This window comes from Lipotes vexillifer, unplaced genomic scaffold, assembly GCF_000442215.2.
Source record: "Lipotes vexillifer unplaced genomic scaffold, Lipotes_vexillifer_v1.1 scaffold365, whole genome shotgun sequence".
Classification (NCBI taxonomy): Eukaryota; Metazoa; Chordata; class Mammalia; order Artiodactyla; family Lipotidae; genus Lipotes; species Lipotes vexillifer.
Genome location: NW_006781263.1, coordinates 497,752 through 514,610, shown reverse-complemented (window position 1 = coordinate 514,610; position 16,859 = coordinate 497,752). Strand labels below are relative to the sequence as shown.

General features: G+C 49.3%; 1 protein-coding gene across 1 annotated transcript in view; it reads right to left on the bottom strand.

Moving 5' to 3' along the window:
• The window catches only part of SLC24A3 (solute carrier family 24 member 3), a 474,319-nt gene that overhangs the window by 45,468 nt on the left and 411,992 nt on the right, over nt 1-16,859 (bottom strand). The window contains exons 7-8 of the mRNA XM_007454524.1: nt 13,185-13,259; nt 3,595-3,620 (exon numbers count right to left, since the gene is read on the bottom strand). Of these exons, the coding sequence (XP_007454586.1) occupies nt 3,595-3,620; nt 13,185-13,259 (101 nt within the window). The remainder of the gene's footprint in view (nt 1-3,594; nt 3,621-13,184; nt 13,260-16,859) is intronic.

Below are 16,859 nucleotides of genomic sequence, written 5' to 3'. Positions count from 1 at the left end.
CACCGGCAGCCCCTGATGTCCCCCGCTCTTCCCATCTGCCCCTGCCGGCCACAGCCCGCCGCTGTCCTCCAAGGACCTGGGCTTGTGTGATCTGGGTGCGCTCTTCCCTTCCCACAAACTTCCACTCTGAACCACCTACAACTGGCCCTGGATTCTCCTGCCAGAGATTGTTCTTTTCCGTGTTGGAGGGCTACGCCCTGTCACCCCCCCCACCCCTCGCCCAGAGGGCACGTCTCCACTTCCTAACCAGGGTCCAGAACCACAAAAGCCGGTCTCCAACACCATGCAGATGGACACTGTCCAGGTCAAGTCCCAGGCTCTCCTTTCTCCCCCAAAGTCACGACTCGCTCAAAGAAGAGACAAAAACAGCACCCTGCATCCTTTCGTTTTCTTGTCAGGCCTTCAGACTCACTGAAGACACATTCTGAATTCCTTCTGGCAACAGTGGGGGTCTTGCTGGGCAGGGTGAACACATACCCTACTAGGTGGCTCTCTGATGCTATCTGTGTCAGATGTCTTTTGGGGCAGGTATCTGATGGAAAAGCACCCGACGGATATTCCCCTGCCTCTTTCTGCTAATGGAACCCCACTATGTTGAGGCAGTAAATGGGGACCCTTGACCTCAAGGAGGGTGGGATAAATGATTGGTCTAAAGTTGTAACTCTATTCCCCCCTGGACACTTATTGGTCAAAGCAGACCCAGTTGTGACCAAAGAGATATAAGGTGGAAAGGTGTTCAGTGAAACGACATAGCCCCTTCTTCTTCCTTCTTGCCTTCAATCCAAACTTGATGGCTGGAACCACAGCAGCCATCTTGGGGTCATTAGGGAAAGGTCAAGAGAAATGCAGAGCCATTGTACTACCTATATCTGGGGTACTTGATATGTAAGAAAAATAAACCACTATTTCTGTAATCCACTGTGGCTGCCTTTTCTACTACCTGCTACTAAAAGCCTTCTGATGGCCACTTCTTGGCTGAATGTGACTTGCTGTGGAATGCTGCTTGAGGAACAGTAAAGGAATCTAAACCATGCGTGGTGGGGATCCCTTCCCCTTGCGTACTTGTATTTGACAAGGCTCCTTTCCTCCTAAAGAGTACTTTAGTTTCAAAATAAGCACAACTGACATTAGTTTCAAGGATTTGGGGTGAATTGGTTTCCTGCCTTGACATTGCTAGAACATGCTGGAATGTCCTACAACAAGGAAAGGAATTCACTGTTGAAGGAATTATTGAAATACTCCTGTGCTTTAATTGCACAGATTGAAGAGTCTGTCTCTTAGGACAGAAATCAGAGGAATCAGCTCCTAGACTCACTCTTTCAGCAAAATAAATACTCATAGGTGGCTGGGTAAGAAAGTAAGAGATGTGGACAGTAAAAAATATTGTAAAGTTCAGTATATTTTGCAGTCACATGAGGAGCTGAAATCCCTGGAAATCCCAAAGCAGTGACAGGTCAGTGGTGAGACTTTAACTTCTCAGCCTCACTCGTGCAAAACGATCTCTGTCACCCCATCCACATAATAACCATGATTACGTACCAGGTCGGCTGTCTGAGAATGATATTTGGTGCCATGAAAGCTTCCCACAGTTCTTCCCGCAGTTTCACCTGTGCATGAGTTATGATTCCGACCCACCCCAGGCTGGACCAAAACCCGCTTGGGAATTTGCGACTGGTGTATCCGTGGCCCTCCCGCCTCCTCCCTCCTGTGGGAGCCTGGGTGCCCAGGCTGAGGGGCTGATGACCTCAGAATCCGGCCTTCAGCACAGGCTCGGGGAGTAGCCTAGGAACCGAGGTTCTGTCCTCTGACATCGTAGGAGGGTCAGCCTTTGGAAAGGAGAGGATACAGACTCTCCAGTTCTTGCTCCTTCCCGTCTGAAATATCCTAAAGGACACCTTGAGGGTAAGGACTGACACAGGCTTGTCATGAACCTGCTTTCATTTCCTCCTGCCATGGTTTTCACGTGCAAAGCCAAGGAGATGTGGAGAGAGGGCTCCTTCTAAGACTGACAGACGGTAAACCACCCGCGGGTCTCCTTTGTTCAGGTTTTCTGCACAAAGGCAGCAGAAAAATTTCTGAGGTCAACTATGATCATAACTTGCTTTTCCTTATGGCAGCACTGTTAGCAAAGAGCAGGAACACCGAGCAACACTTAGGCACCTGCTGTTTGCTGAGGCAGAGCATTGGTTGTGCTAACCATGCCATGAGTTTGAATGGGAACGCTTCTGCAAGTTTTCTTGTGCTGCACGTAATCCCCAAGGACATGAGGGGAAAATGTCACCACTCCACGTGGCGACCAGGTCCAGGTGGATCCCACGAGGAGGTTCTTCCTGACCTCTGGCCTCTGACCTCTGACCTGAGGTACTCCCAGGCGTCTTGATCCCTTTCAGCTTGCTGATCACTGTTATCCAAAGAAGACTTCTTTCTTATTTTTATGGGTCAGTATAGGGTCTATGCGTCTTACAGCAAGTTCCCCCAGCTGTCTCCCCCCTTGCCCTCTTGGACAGAGGAGAGAGAGGTGACAAAAGAGAGGATAGTGTGTAACGTTTATGGTCCATGTGATATGCTCCCCACCACCCCAAATTCTGAAAATCACAGAGACATCCTTGGACACAGACATGTCGCTCCAGCAAAGGGCTAGCACTCATTTTGCTGAAAACGAAGACTGCTGGGCTCTGTTAATCTTTTCTTAATTAAAGGTATAATTTATTATTATTTTCATATTCTTTTCCATTATGGTTTACTAAAGGATATCGAATATAGTTCCCTGTGCTCTGCAGTAGGACCTCGTTGTTTGTGCTTCTTTTTCTAGCTCATTCTTAGCTCCAAATAATACCATGAAAGTCGTCTACCTACAGCATCACAACTACCTGTTTTCTGAGATGTTCTTCCAGAAGTGGGTGTATTTTCACATCACCCTACTTCCACAGATCAAATATTTGAAAAATGTAACAAGAATGCATGACACACCCAATTCCTATTTCCATTTCAAACACAGCTGACATGCTCCGAACCCATCTCAAAAAAGGTGACTTGGACATTGACCCAAATGCAAATGTTCCCGTATACTTAATTTGGGCAATTTTTTTTTAATCTATCAAAAAAAAAAAAAAATCACTGATTTTTCCAGAGCTCTAAGATCTTCTTGAATGTTAGGCAGAACTTTAATGGGTTAAAGGTCACCGACATGCCTTCACCTCTGGTTCCTGGGATATACTGAATACATGGTATTCGGAACATGCTGATGCGGTCTGGACAACTGGAAAAGGTTCATCAAGTCTTAACCATGGCCTTGCCCATGACTGACTGTGGAAAGGCACAGTTGCATTACACTGTCTAATCTGGATGATAAAGACAGCAAGATAACAGGGTCCCCAAAGGAAGCTCACCAGGCCAGCCCAAGGGAAACGGTCTCCGCTCCGTGAAAGCTGATTTAATTTCTTTGTCGAGATGGACAGAGGGTTCCTGAGAAACGCTAGTTGTTCCAAGCTGCCCCGACATTTCCCTTTCTTTCCTAGACCCTGACTTTGGTCTTTACTGGACTGTCTCCGCCACATAGCAAGGGGAAATTGGAAGGGGAAAAGAGGTACTTACCAGGAAACTTGCTCATCATAAATGAACTGTGAAAAAAAATAAAAAGGAGAGACGATTAGACACACACACACACATACACATGCACACACATGCTTTATAACCGCATGGTACCCGCCCTTGTGGCTGGCTGGTGGGAATCGGGGCTGGGGCCGGTTTGGGGTGTGAAGCATCTGTGGGCAAACTCCCCTCTGTGCTGGTTTAGTCTCTGGGCAGTGTTAGTGGAACGAAGTCTTGTTGGCAGACTGGGGTGGGCATCAGGCCATCCCAGCCTTCCTGCAAGTTCTGTCAGAGGATGGAGTGAGAGGGAAGCATGCCCAACCTTGTTATTTGTAGAATTTCAGATCTGGAAGGGGATGCGGAGCTTGGTGGGTGCTTGCAAACATTAGTCACTTACGGGTCCCCTGGAAGCTGTCTGTATGTCTCTGCGCATCGTACAGCACCTTCGAGCTTTTACGAAAGCACCTGAGCTTCTATGGAGATTAGCGAGGGTCAGAAGCAGTGCAAAGGGCCAAACAGAGACCCTCCCTGATCAGTTAGGAGCCGAAGAAAACACTCGACAGGACTGAGTTTATTTAAATCCTACTCCACATAGCATCTAAGATCGCTTCTCATTTTGGGGGAAAAAGTGGTATAATCCTGGCCCTTTGATTTATATGGGAAACGGAGCTGCAGAGAACATGAGTAATTTCCCTGGGGTTGCCCAATTAGCTGCAGAGTTGGTCCTAGAACCCAGCCCTGGCTCCTAACTTCGTGTTCTTTCCATGACACCCTTATTTGCCCAGATGGTATGGTGCTGAAACCAAATGAATGCCCTTCTATTTCATTCAAGTAGGAAGCTGTTCCTTCCCACACTCACAGGACATGACTGATTTGAGCGCGATCATCTCTGAGCAACTTTCGTTTAGGGGCCCTCTGGAGACTCTCAGGCAGAAGCATCTGGGTGTAGAGGGTGATTACTGCACCCAGGTGGTAAACTCGGCTAACAATGGGACTTCGCTTCAGTCCCCGGCGATGACAACGACCACCAGTTGTGAGAGACACAGAGAAAACCTCGAAGACCAGCAGGTGCAGCTGAAAAGGCGCACAAGAGGACCTCCCTCCAATCGCCCCAAAGGAGCATAGAGGAGGATGAGGAGAAAGGAGCCACCCTTTTCTTTGTAACTCACTCTTCCCAACAAGACACTGACAAAGACATTGGCTTCATCAGTTTTTGCTGCTTTGTCATCTGTCATTATCGGATCCAACAGGGCGGCATTTGGATGAAAATGTCAGACCAGAGTGGGAAGAGAAATAAAGAAATAAAGGGAACCGCCCCACAATCCAGGCTGGATGGTATGGAATTCATTCCCAGGAAGGCATTCCCAGCCGCTGTTACATAATTGCTAGCTTTCAAAAAATCCAAGAAATCATGGAACAGAAGCAGTGATTTAAGTTGGAAAATGTTTTCTATTAATTGAAGTTAATTCAATATCAGTCTTGGGCAGCAGGCTGGAACAATCAATTCGGAGCCACTTAAGAGAGCACAAGATACTAGTAAAGAGTTGATTAGATCACCAATTTAATGTTCCTCTCTGGGGAGGGCAGCCAACACTCTGCAATATGCAAGCAGCTCTGAGGAAGCCTTATTTTGTGCTACCTAAATGACAGGTGAAAAAAAAATCAGAATGGGCTTAATTGTACAAAGGATTCCAAAGTGAGAGCAGAATTTCCAGGGAACACAATACCAGAGAAATAGTGAGGCATGCCTGGATGCAAACGTGGTGGGGGGAGGGAACCAGAAACTTCCAAACGACAGAGGCAGCGATGCTGGTCCCTGACCACCTGGAGCCCTGAGGCCTCAGCTACCCTGTGGCCCACGAGTGAACACGGTCTGGGTTTGACCCCATTGCTTCAAGAGGATTGGGTGGAAACACGAGAGCCACCAAAAAAGAACAGTAACATTGATAAAAGGGACTATAAATCAGGCCTTTGAGAAAACCTGAATGGAAAGAGGCTTGTGTGTGGCGAGGAAAGAGACCTGCCTGCAGAGTCTGGTGGTGCCTGGAGGGGGCCGGCCGGCTGACTGTCACCCACCCAGAAGGAAACCTGCACTGTTCACAGACTGTTCCCCTGGGAGACCACATCTCCGGACCACGCCGACAGAGCATGGAACCGGCCTGTCTGAAAATGTACGGCGACAAAGATCGTGACTCTCACTTGGTGTTGCGGATGGTTAGAGCGGGTTTCCTATTCCTTACAGATTTTATTTCACTTGATTCTCCTAAGACGAGTGTTGCACATCCCCCTGTACTTTCATGCTCACTCGGTGAGTAAAAGAAGACAAAACCACTTCCCCACCCCCGCTGGCTGGGTGACTAGGGTGGAAGAGAACCTGAAATCACACGCCGTGCCCCACCTGAAACAAGAAACTGCGCCCCCAGTTCCAGCCGGTCCCCACTAGGTGGCGCTCACGTCCCGGCCCCGCATCCCGGCGGCCCGGCCCCCGGCAGAGATGTTGAGATCAAGTCGGACCAAGTCCCCTTGGCGGCTCCATGAAATCTCCTGGGAGGTGGGCAAGGGCCCCTGGACAGACGGCTTCCTGCAGCGGCCTGCGGCCAGCACACTGCCATCACGGGGCGGGGTGACGTTCTGGAGGCAGCTCCTGCCCGGTGCTCTGAGATGGGGCCGGGGGGGACCCTCAGTTACACCCACACGCAGTCCCCAGACCTGAGCGCAGCGGTCAGAGGTGCCCCACCCTTTTCCCAAGTGGGATTTTGCAGAGGAGCCTTGGGAAAGCAGCTCTCTGTGCTCTGCTGGTTGTGTTTGGGGCGAGGCCGCTACTGCCCCCCCCCACCCCCACCCTCCGCCAGGGCCCGCGTGGGTGCGCTGATCTCTGGGCCCCAGATTTGCTGCATGGCTGGTCAGGGACCTGCTCTCTGACCCATATCTGGTTCCTCCAGAGCAACCCCCGGCTTCACGCTAAGCTTTCCACGTGTTCCGCAGACAAGCTAAATGGGAGCTCACAGGAGTGAGTCTGAAAAAACCCTCTTCCTCCAGGCCTCCGCGAAACGTTTGGGTACCATGGAAACCAGCTTTTCAGTGCTGGTGTCTGCTCTAGAATTCTTCCGAGAGAGACAGGATTCCATCAGGCAGGTGAATCCCTGGATGACCGATCAACCCAGGGAACTCAAGGCGGAACAGCAAGGAACAGACAGCCGTCGTCGCAGGCGAGTGGGCAGGAGAGGAGAGGCCAGGCTGGCCCCGCAGCGCACAGCGGCCCTGGGCTGGCTGGTTGTAAGCCGTAACCATGGCGCTGGGCGGCTGCTGTGCTGGAGCTGAGGCCTCGTAGCTTGTACAGTAATCTCTGGCACCATCAGAATTTTAAGCAGTGAAGGTAAAAGGAGAAAATCAACACCATCATATCCTCTTTCAAGAGACTGAAACCTTGAACATCTCCCCGCGTTGCTGAGAAGGGAAACTGCTCCCGCCCACGGGGTAGATGCCCTCAGGAGATGTGCCTACTCAGCGTCCTGCATTCCTCCGGCTTCAGGGACAGGGGTGCGGGTGGCTTAGCGGAGCCCATGGCGATTCCCTCTGAGGGGAGGAGTCAGATGGAATACATTGGAAAACAGCTGTGAGGCACAGATACGGTTTCCAATTGAAGGGTAAATCGTGATTCTGACATGAGCATCTCCAGCTGGCCAACCTGACGGTGCTGGGGATGCAGGAGGGTAGGAACTAAAGGCAGGGCTTGAGCAGAGCTGGACATCCCATATCAACCTGCAGGGCAGGCCACAGCAGAAGAAACAGTGATGAGACGACCAATTTAGGATACAGGCGATGACGGTTGTTAAAGCAAGAGGTTACGTTCGCTCAGCAGCGCAAAAACACAGTCCAAGTTGCTGTCCTCGGGAGAGAGCAAGTCTCCTGGAATCCCGTCCAGCCAACCCGATTCCCGGCTCCAGGAGCAAATGCTCGGATGCCCCGGCTTCCTCCCTGACCCCGGCACCACTTAGAGCAGCCCCGCCTCCTCACTGTGGCAGGGATTAGGGAACAGGGGATCCCCCCTGGTTTGTTTGAGGAACTTGAATGTTCTCTCACATCCTTCTGTGTGAGAATCTTCTGGCTGCCAGAGTCATTCCCGCTTTGCTGGGGCCCTGAGATGTAATCGTGAACAGAAGGGCCTCAGGGTCTCCAAACTGGAGGAGGAGGAAGGGCCCGAGGGGGCGGGCCGTGGAGGATAGCGGGCACCAGAGGACAGTCAGCAGGGTACATGTCAGGCACTCTCCTCTCACAGAAAGGGCTAGATAAGGAGATTTAAGATGAGTTGTCTTAATGAAAGACTTCCAGGAGAGGGAGGCAGACGTTCGGTCTCCAAATGTAAAGTAAGTGCTTCCTCCGGGCGCCCCTGTGAAGGTGGACTTCGTGGTAGGTGGGGTAAAGCCAGACTGTACGAGGCGGGTTTTGTTGAAGGGAAAACCTGAATTCTTTGCTGGGCTGATGCAGCTGTACATCTTATCCTCCTGCTCTGGTTGGCCTGAGAGGTTGCAGCTCGCTCACCTTGAGCAAATCCCTGGATTTCTGGAGCCTTGGTGTTGCCATCTGTAAAATGGGACTCCTATCACAGCTGCTTGCGCAGTGGTGAGTATTGAACTAGGAAATCTCCATCGACAGACCCAACACTGTACTCAGTCCCGTAGGAAGTATGGAGTCTATGCCTGTTAAAAGTGCCCGTGAGAATGTAGGTATACTTTCTATGGAAGGATTTGCTCTCTACAACTGTGCTATCCAAGCTGACAGGCACTAGCCACATGTGGCCTCATACATTGAAATTAATGAAATAAGGTTCAGTTCCTTGGTTGCAATGGTTGCATTTCAAGAGGACAATGGCTAAATGGGAAAAGAATTTGAAAAAGAATAGACACCTGTATATGTACAACTGAATCACTTTGCTGTGCACCTGAAACTATCGCAACATTGTAAATCAACTCTACTCCAATATGAAATAAAAGTTAAAAAAAAAGAGCTCAAAGGCTCACGTGCTTGGTGGCTATCATATTGGACAGTGCTGCCTAGGCTGTCTCCAGCAGATGGGTCAGCTGAGTTGTCTCTCTTTATCAGAGTGGGGGGCTGCACTGAGCGAGAGGGCAGTGTCACCTCGGATGAGCCTTGCTGCTGTGCCGGTGCTCAGGTTGCCCTGAGGGGCCCCGCAACTGCCGATGGCCCACCTGGCCCTTCTCCAGGTGGGCAGCCCCTCCTCCCCCAAGCTGCATTTGTGAGCCTGTCTGTTATCTGGAACCTGTCTCAGAGGCCTCTCCACACCCCCTGGAAGTTTCCCTTCTCTTGGTGCTCAAAATCCCCCATCTTGAAGCAGAGATGAAGGGTAAAAATAAAGTATTCCTTTTAGGGCAGCTGTTAGATTGACGATGTAATGAATCATTTGCATTTATGTAAATTACATGATTATGTAAATTACAGTAACATTTCAATAAAAGAGACTGTCTGTCGGGTCTGCTGGAATTTGGAGAAAGAAGATGGGGAGGCCGGAGCTGCCATCGTCAGATGGGGGCGGGTCCTTGGTGTGAGAGACAGCAGCAAGAGCGTCCATGAAGGTCTGCAGACTACCCATCGTGTAGATGCACACAGGACATGCTCCGAAGGACCCAGGATGCTCTCAGAACCTAAACAGCGACACTTCTCTTGCAGAAAGAGACCCAAGTCATGGGGTGAGCTTCCTGGGCCATGTCAAGCTTCTCCAGGGCCTGATGCTTCACTGTAGAGAATGTCACCTGGGCTAAAGGGGGATGCCTGATGGGGCGGGGGAAGGGCGCAGAGAGACAGGCGCTGTACGCTTTTGCAATTAGAACTGCTTTAGATGACAGCATGTTCTTAATTTCTTCCACTCTCTATCTATTTATTTTCTCGCTCTCTCTTTAAAAAACAGCAACAACAAACAAACTAGAAAATAGCAGAGAGCAAAGGTCAGGTAAATCCCAGGTATCGAGGTGAACTGAGTCCCTTGTCTCTAAGTTAACCCTTTGAAGCTCTGTTGGTTTCAGAACACCCATGTGCTGTGTTTCTGCTTTTTGGCCTGGGCCTCTGCAGCAGCTTCCATGTCAGCTGTTTCAGAATCCAGGTAGTAACGACCCCACCAGCACTCCCTGGACCCGCGGCCCTAAGCCTCCCTGGAGACGTGGTCTTTCCTGCTCTTTGGATCCCCAGCCCTGAGGGACTGTCCTCGGGGCTCCTCCCTGTGGGCAGATGTATTTAGAAGTGGCCTCTGGTCCCATTTAGTCGGGACTCGCCCTCCGGGTGAATGAGCTCTTCATTGCGGCACCTCAGGGGACTGCCTTCTGAACATTTCAGAGCCATAAAAAGGGGGAGAGGGTAAAAAAAAAAACCCTAATAGTTAAAATAAATTATTCAGATAATTATTGGTAATTGCTTGTGGGTAGGAGGAGGGTTCTAAATACAGGACTTTTCAGTGCCCATTGCAGAGTCTGATGGAGAAGCTTTGTGTTATACAAGGAAAACCCAAAGAAAAGTGATGCTGTTACCATGACATTAGGGAAAACACAGAAAGAGGAGACTAGGAAACCTTGACAAAACGATATGGCGTGTAGAGCAGCAGCCTGGGGCTGGCGCATGGAAGGGATCTGTGGGCACTGAGGAACCTCCTTTGCTAAGCGCTGCTCTTCGGGTATTAGGCTGTTTTGCTCTTCAGGCTGGTTTTAAGTCTCATGTGAAAATGACCCCAAGAACGAACAGCCCTCAGAAATCCAGACAACCAAGCTGCCGTGATGCTTCCCCTTTCGAGACGATCCTCGCCTGCGGCAGATGAACATCTGAGGAAATGGTGTCCAACCGTATTTGAGGCTGAGTTTCTCCAAGCGCGGTGGGTGCCACTGGCATCAGAATCACGGGGGAAGATCCTGGTTGAAGTGAAGCTTCCTGGGTCCAACCCCAGGATCTACTGAATTAAAATCTCTGGTTTGCATGTTTCCAGGAGGCATGCTGAGCGTTTCCTGTGCTGCTGAATTTGGAGGAACACCACTTAAAGTAGAAAGAACCGAGACCAAACCCTGAGGACCCAGACGTTCTCTTTTCCATTACTTCCTTCCTAACAGTGGAGAAAGGTAATTTTTCTCAAGATCATAAAAATCTAGCCTTGACGTCAGGTCGGTAAATACACAGTCCAATCTCTAGGTCACAGCAAAGAATCACTTGCTTTTGACTCTGTTGCCATCGGAGGGAACACAGAGCTGCTGGCATCCTGCGAGCAGCTGAGTCAGCTCTGATTCATCTTCAGCAAGTGATTGCTTTGCCCAAAGACCCCGCTCGGGTGAGCGTCGCCCACAGCCTGAGGATGCAAAACCGCTTTCTTTCTTCGCACGTCATCGGCGACAATTACATTTGTTCTATCTTGAACACGTCCAGATAAATGTGACAGAAGACAGGTTATTTCACACGCGGTCCAGGAGGTGTCTATGTGAAAACACTGAAACTGACGCCGGCAAATCTGCCGACGGGCGTGGACGCTGCCGAGTCCGTGCTCCCAGGGGGTCTTGTTTTTTTTTTTTCCTTTGGTATAAATTTATTTACTTATTTATTTTTGCCTGTGTCAGGTCTTCGTTGCTGCGTATGGGCTTTCTCTCTAGTTGCGGCGTGCAGGGGCTACTCTTTGTTGCGGTGCGCGGGCTTCTCATTGCGGTGGCTTCTCTTGTTGCAGAGCACGGGCTCTAGGCGCATGGACTTCAGTAGTTGTGGCACGCGGGCTTCAGTAGTTGTGGCTCTTGGGCTCAGTTGCTCCACGGCATGTGGGATCTTCCCGGACCAGGGCTCAAACCCGTGTCCCCTGCATTGGCAGGCAGATTCTTAACCACTGCACCTGCAGGGAAGTCCCTCCCAGGGGGTCTTGGACTGCGCTGTTCTGGCTCATCGCCTTGTCTCTAGGAGGGTGGACACCTCCTTCTGGAATTCAGTAAAATGGAGGACTGTGTTCACTGACACCATCCACTAACACGTCTCTTGAAAAATGTAATTTTCAGAAATCATCCTAAAATACCCTGACAGCAGAAGAGCAGAGTGCATGTGAGCTGTATGGGACCGGGCATCACAGGACAAAGATTCTGCGGAGCGTGTTTGAGAAGAGTCTGGGCTGGGTGAACAGAGGCTTCTAGATCTGGGGGTGATCGTACCTCTTCCACAGGCACAAGAACACAGAGCTCATAGGTGTCCTTAAGTCTGCTGACCGGGAATTCAACAGACACACTGTGTTTTCAGTCCAACGTGGGCATCGGAGCACTTCTGCGCTTGGGGCTGGTCTCAACCGTCCTGATCGTCAATCGCCCCTGGAGTGAGGGCGCTGTGGTTGTAAACCCAAGCTCTTCACTTGGAGCTGCTGTTGACTTAACTAACCCATCTGATTCCTTGGGGAAAGTCTTGTATTAAACATCACTTTTGACTTATTTGTAGACAGCTTTATAATTAAATCTAATTTATAATTTAATTATTTATAATTCAACAATATACAGGTAAGTGCTTTGTAAACAGGTAAGTAAATCCTTCAGAGGATCTATTTCCGTTCTGTGCATAAGGAAACTAAGACCTGGAGACACTGATTTCTCCAAGGTCATTAGAGCTAGCGAGAAGGGGACCCGAATTAGGAGCCAGGTCTCCCGATTCCCATGTGTTGTTCTGATTTGCTGCCCTTCTCCTAGACGGCTCGGCTTGCCAAGCTAAGGGATTTGGGTTTGTCCCCACAGGACATGGAGCCGCTGATCATATAAACACAGGACTGGCATTTGCAGGTGTTCTTTGTCGAGACACCGTTTGGACAGCTCTGAGGACTGACCAGGGAGCGGGGAGTAGAGCGGGAGGGGGTGGGCAGCTGTGATGCTACTCGTTACATTAATCTGCAATGAGCTTCATCAGTGCAGGCCAGAGATGCGAAAAGCCTCAAGGAAAACGGGCTACGGGGGACACACTGGGCAGACTTTTACAAAGTGAAAATCCACAGGACACTGATGCCAGATGCGTATGTTGGGAGTTGGGAGTCAGTTTAATATCATTCCCAGGCTGGGTAGCTAGGGTAGGAACGGGGCCTGAAATAAAGGAGGAGGGTCCAGTCTTGGGGAAATCATCCCAAGTGTAGAGACACATTGGGTCTGGGGCATGAAGGTGTCTAGTAGAGAGTTGCTTACCCACTGCTAGGGACACAGTGTAGGCGTGTCCGCGTGAAGGCGGTAATGGCAACGGGTACTGTGGGACGGCAGGGCGTGTCCTGGGAGGGTGCACAGAGTAAGGGGGAGAAGGAAGGTCCACACCCAGGGATGCGGAAGGGAGTTACAGAGGGAGCCCATGAGGAAAGTGAGTGCAAAGCGTCGGGGGAATTGTAGGAAAACAGCAGGGGATGCTGCTCATGGAGCTGGGGCACCAGAGCCAGCTCCTGTTCTGAGCACCGGACCATCAGGCTGGGGTTCTGAGTGATCAAAGTAGCCACCTCCACGCACCTGCTCCACTTGGAGGAGCCACACGTCACCCCAAGCTGAGAAGGATGATTGGGAGATAAGAGGCCAGGGATCCAGGCGAGGTGCCCATCACACACTTACCACGATGAGCGCGACCACGGACAGCGTGTAGTAAATGGAGTCCCTCAGCAGGCACCAGGAGGACAGAGCCACAACCTGGAGGAAAAGGAGAAAGGAGGTGAGAAACAGGACATCGACCGTGCAAGGGAGACAGCCTGGCTCCTGGCGCTGTGGCCAGTGATGACCCAGACACACAGCCTAGCATTTGTGTCTCTGTCCTGGAGACCCAGGCCATCTGCCAGTTGATAGGAATTTACTGAAGTCTTTAGGCATAACAGTCTGGGTCTCCTGAAAATCGGATGCCAAGATGGGGTTGAACCTGCAAGGACTTCATTAGGGGGCGACGCCCAGGAGAGGAGACCAGGAGTAGGCCGGGGCACCGGGAGGCTGCCCAGCCATGACTGGGGTCTGGCCCCCAGAGGAGAGGGAAAGCTGGGTAGACGGACAATCTGAGGAAGGTTCTGCACAGCCGAGCCAAAGTTCCATGTCTCCCAGGAGCCCGCCAGCCTCAGCATCCCTAACGCCACGCGGACCGTAGGAGCTACATGACCCTGTGTCCTTGTCAACACTCTACCCAGGGCTGGGCAGCTGCCACCCTTCAGAAGAGGCGCGGACAGTTGATTTGCAGTCTCCCCCGCACCTCCCCGCGCCCCCCTTCTCTCCTCTCTATTATATGCCAGGCCTTGTGGGCCCTTGACCCCTGGCTTAATCAGAATTTTTAAAGGATTGATTTGCGTATTGATCTGGAGAAAACATTATCTTAGCAGTGGGGAGCTGTCCCTTTAAAGATGTGGTGACTCTGCTGAGACCAGTGGACACCTTGCTGGAGGATAAGCAGGCTTGGCCTCCTGTGTGCAGACTTCCTGCAGGAGAAGGAGGCCCCTGGTGCAGAAGGAGGGCCGGGGCCCCGCTGGGCATTGTGGGAGGAGGGGCTGCGGGGAGAAGTAGGAGAGAAGAGAGGGGGAGGGGCCCAGGTTAAGATCCCTGCTCTGGAGGAAGAGTCACTTCTCCTCTGCAAGTCCTTCAAAGTCTCTTTTGGAGCGAAAGCTGGTATTTCTCCTCTGCTCTGCAGAGTAGGTCCATTTTTGCAGACTCTCCCAAAGGAGGCTGGGAGAGTCCCAGTGCCCTGTCGGAGTTGCTTCCTGGGCTGTCACTCACAGTCCCTCCCACCTCCCTGGAAAAGTGTCAGCCACCCCAGGGCCACAGGACACTTCTAGCTGCCTTTGCCCTCGGCCTCATAAGCGGAAAAGGACACAGCAAATGCCACCTCTCAGCTGGGACAGTGACAGGCACACGGTGCACCAAAGACAACAGGAAAAGGGATTCCAGGGACAAGGCCGCCTTTGGTACCTCTCCCCTCCCCTACTGCTGTGTGCGGCTATGAAGGAAGGATCAGGCAAAGTCAAACCAGAGAGGGCTTTTCTGGATTCAAATAACATGAAAGATATGACTTAAATAGAACCATAAATGAATAACGAGGCCAGCTTCTTTTCATTAATGCATTCTTCCACTGCTGTAGGGACACTGAGGTATTTTCTGTTGCTAATTTTGCCTTATATGGATGTGTATTTGCAGATCTAAGTTACAGATGACAGGGTTGTCAAGAAAAGAACTTGTGCCACAAGAATCACTTCAGAACAAACTTTACCCTTTTATCATCTCTCCTTGGACCGTATACTCTTAGAACCCGTGACCGTCACTTACCGTCTCTGGAACAGAACAAATTGGACTAGACTGTTCATTTTCCATCAGGTCATAAAACGTGGCGAATATTTTAAAATTTATCATAGTTAGGCTAATGGACTTAAAACATGTGGCAAATATCAATCCTGAATTTTCTTAAAAAATCACTTGGGCTTTTAATTAAAGATGGCAGATTGAACACATGCCAGTACCTTTGCTCTTTCTTGTTGTACTATAAGAGGGTAACAGCAAAAGGACTGGGTTTTTTTGTTTGTTTTTTTAACAAGACATAAACCTAGGAGGAAAGGAGAATAGAAGAGCTGATCAGAGCAACGAAATTTTGGAGGCTGAAAGCAGAAGAACAATTGGTCATTCAGCTGGCGGTGGGCCAAGCTCTAGAAGTGATGGTAAATGTGGCCTGAAAACGGGATGACCATGAGACTGTTTAAGAATTCAATCCCAAACCTCCTCCCTCTCTTCAAGCTGACCAGTGACTGCACATCCCTCACCTTATCAGAAACAGGAGACCTGGCATTTAAAGAAGAGAAGTTCCAGAAGAAGGAGAAGAGGAAATAATCAAATAAATAATTAAAGATTCCCAGAAGTGAAGGATGTGCATTTTCCAGCACAAAGGACAAAATGATGCATACCAATGCACGTCACTGTGAATTTTCAAAATGCCAGGACCAAAGAATGGTCCTAGACACTACCAAAGAGAGAAAAACAGGAAGATATACAAAGGATCAAAACGAGAATGACATTTTATTTCTCAACCAAAGCACTGGAAGCTAGAAGACAATGGAGGAACGCCTTCAAGATTAGAAAGGAAAATGATTTCAACCTGGAATCCTACACTCAACCAAATTGTTCATTAAGGGTGAGAGAAGACTAAAAATAAAAGTTTAATTATCTCAGAAAAAATGTAATTCCTATGTATCTTTTCCCAGAAAGCTACTGGAGGATGTGCTCCACTAAAATCAGGGAGTAAAACAACTGTTACAGAGAATTATGTTACAATAAACCATTAAACCAAACAATAAAAATCTATCGTAATAAGTGAAAAAGATTTCCAAAATGGTGGTGAAGGAAGATTCCAAAATGATGGTAAAAGGAGATTCCAAGATGAAACTTTTGCAGCAGGTCAGAAGACTCAGACGAAATGATGCCAGAAGGACAAAACTGATGGAAAATCTTATGATTTTGAACCCACGGAAAGGAGACTGGAGATCTCTGGGAACAGAGCATAGATACCTCAGCAAACGAACAACAACAAAAAAGACAGTTCTAAACCATGCGGAAAACACAGAGTTGTGCAGGAAAGGAAGATGAATCATTACCCATTATTGGCTCAGCTATAAACAGTGGTCACATAGTCATAATAAACACAGCATAAACTACTGTCTAAGCAAATTTATGGTGTAATTGTTTGGGGAGGACAGAGGGCTGGGCAATCGGGGTGGGCAGGGCTGAAAGAGACCTTAACCTTCCTCTTCCACACCACTGTGAAGCCATGGAGCATTCTGGAAACTGAAAAGTCAAGTAACTGCCATAGAGTCACGTTATTTGGAGACACTGAGCAAGTGTCAGGAATAACCAAACTAGTGGAAAAGTAGCTGCTTCTGACGGGTGGGACGGGAAGGTGACTGTCTTTCATAAGCCTTCTGGAAGTGGTCGCCTCTTTAAACTCTGTGTGTATAACTTTAATGAAAATAAAAACTAAAACAAGAAAGTATAATACAAGTTATCCACTTAGATTTACTCCTGCAAGAAATGCACCTCACGCTGAGCCTAGATGTCAAATCTGCATGGATAGTGATCTATTTTATCTCTTTATAAATAGAATAGTTTTAAATGTGTAGACTATCTCCAAATTTCAGCTCCAGGTTCAGAGCCTTCATATACCAAAACCAATTTTTAAACAATTTATTTATTTATTAAAAATTTTTAATTGAAGTATAGCTGATTTACAATGTTTCAGGTGTGCAGCAAAGTGAGTCAGGTATATATATATAT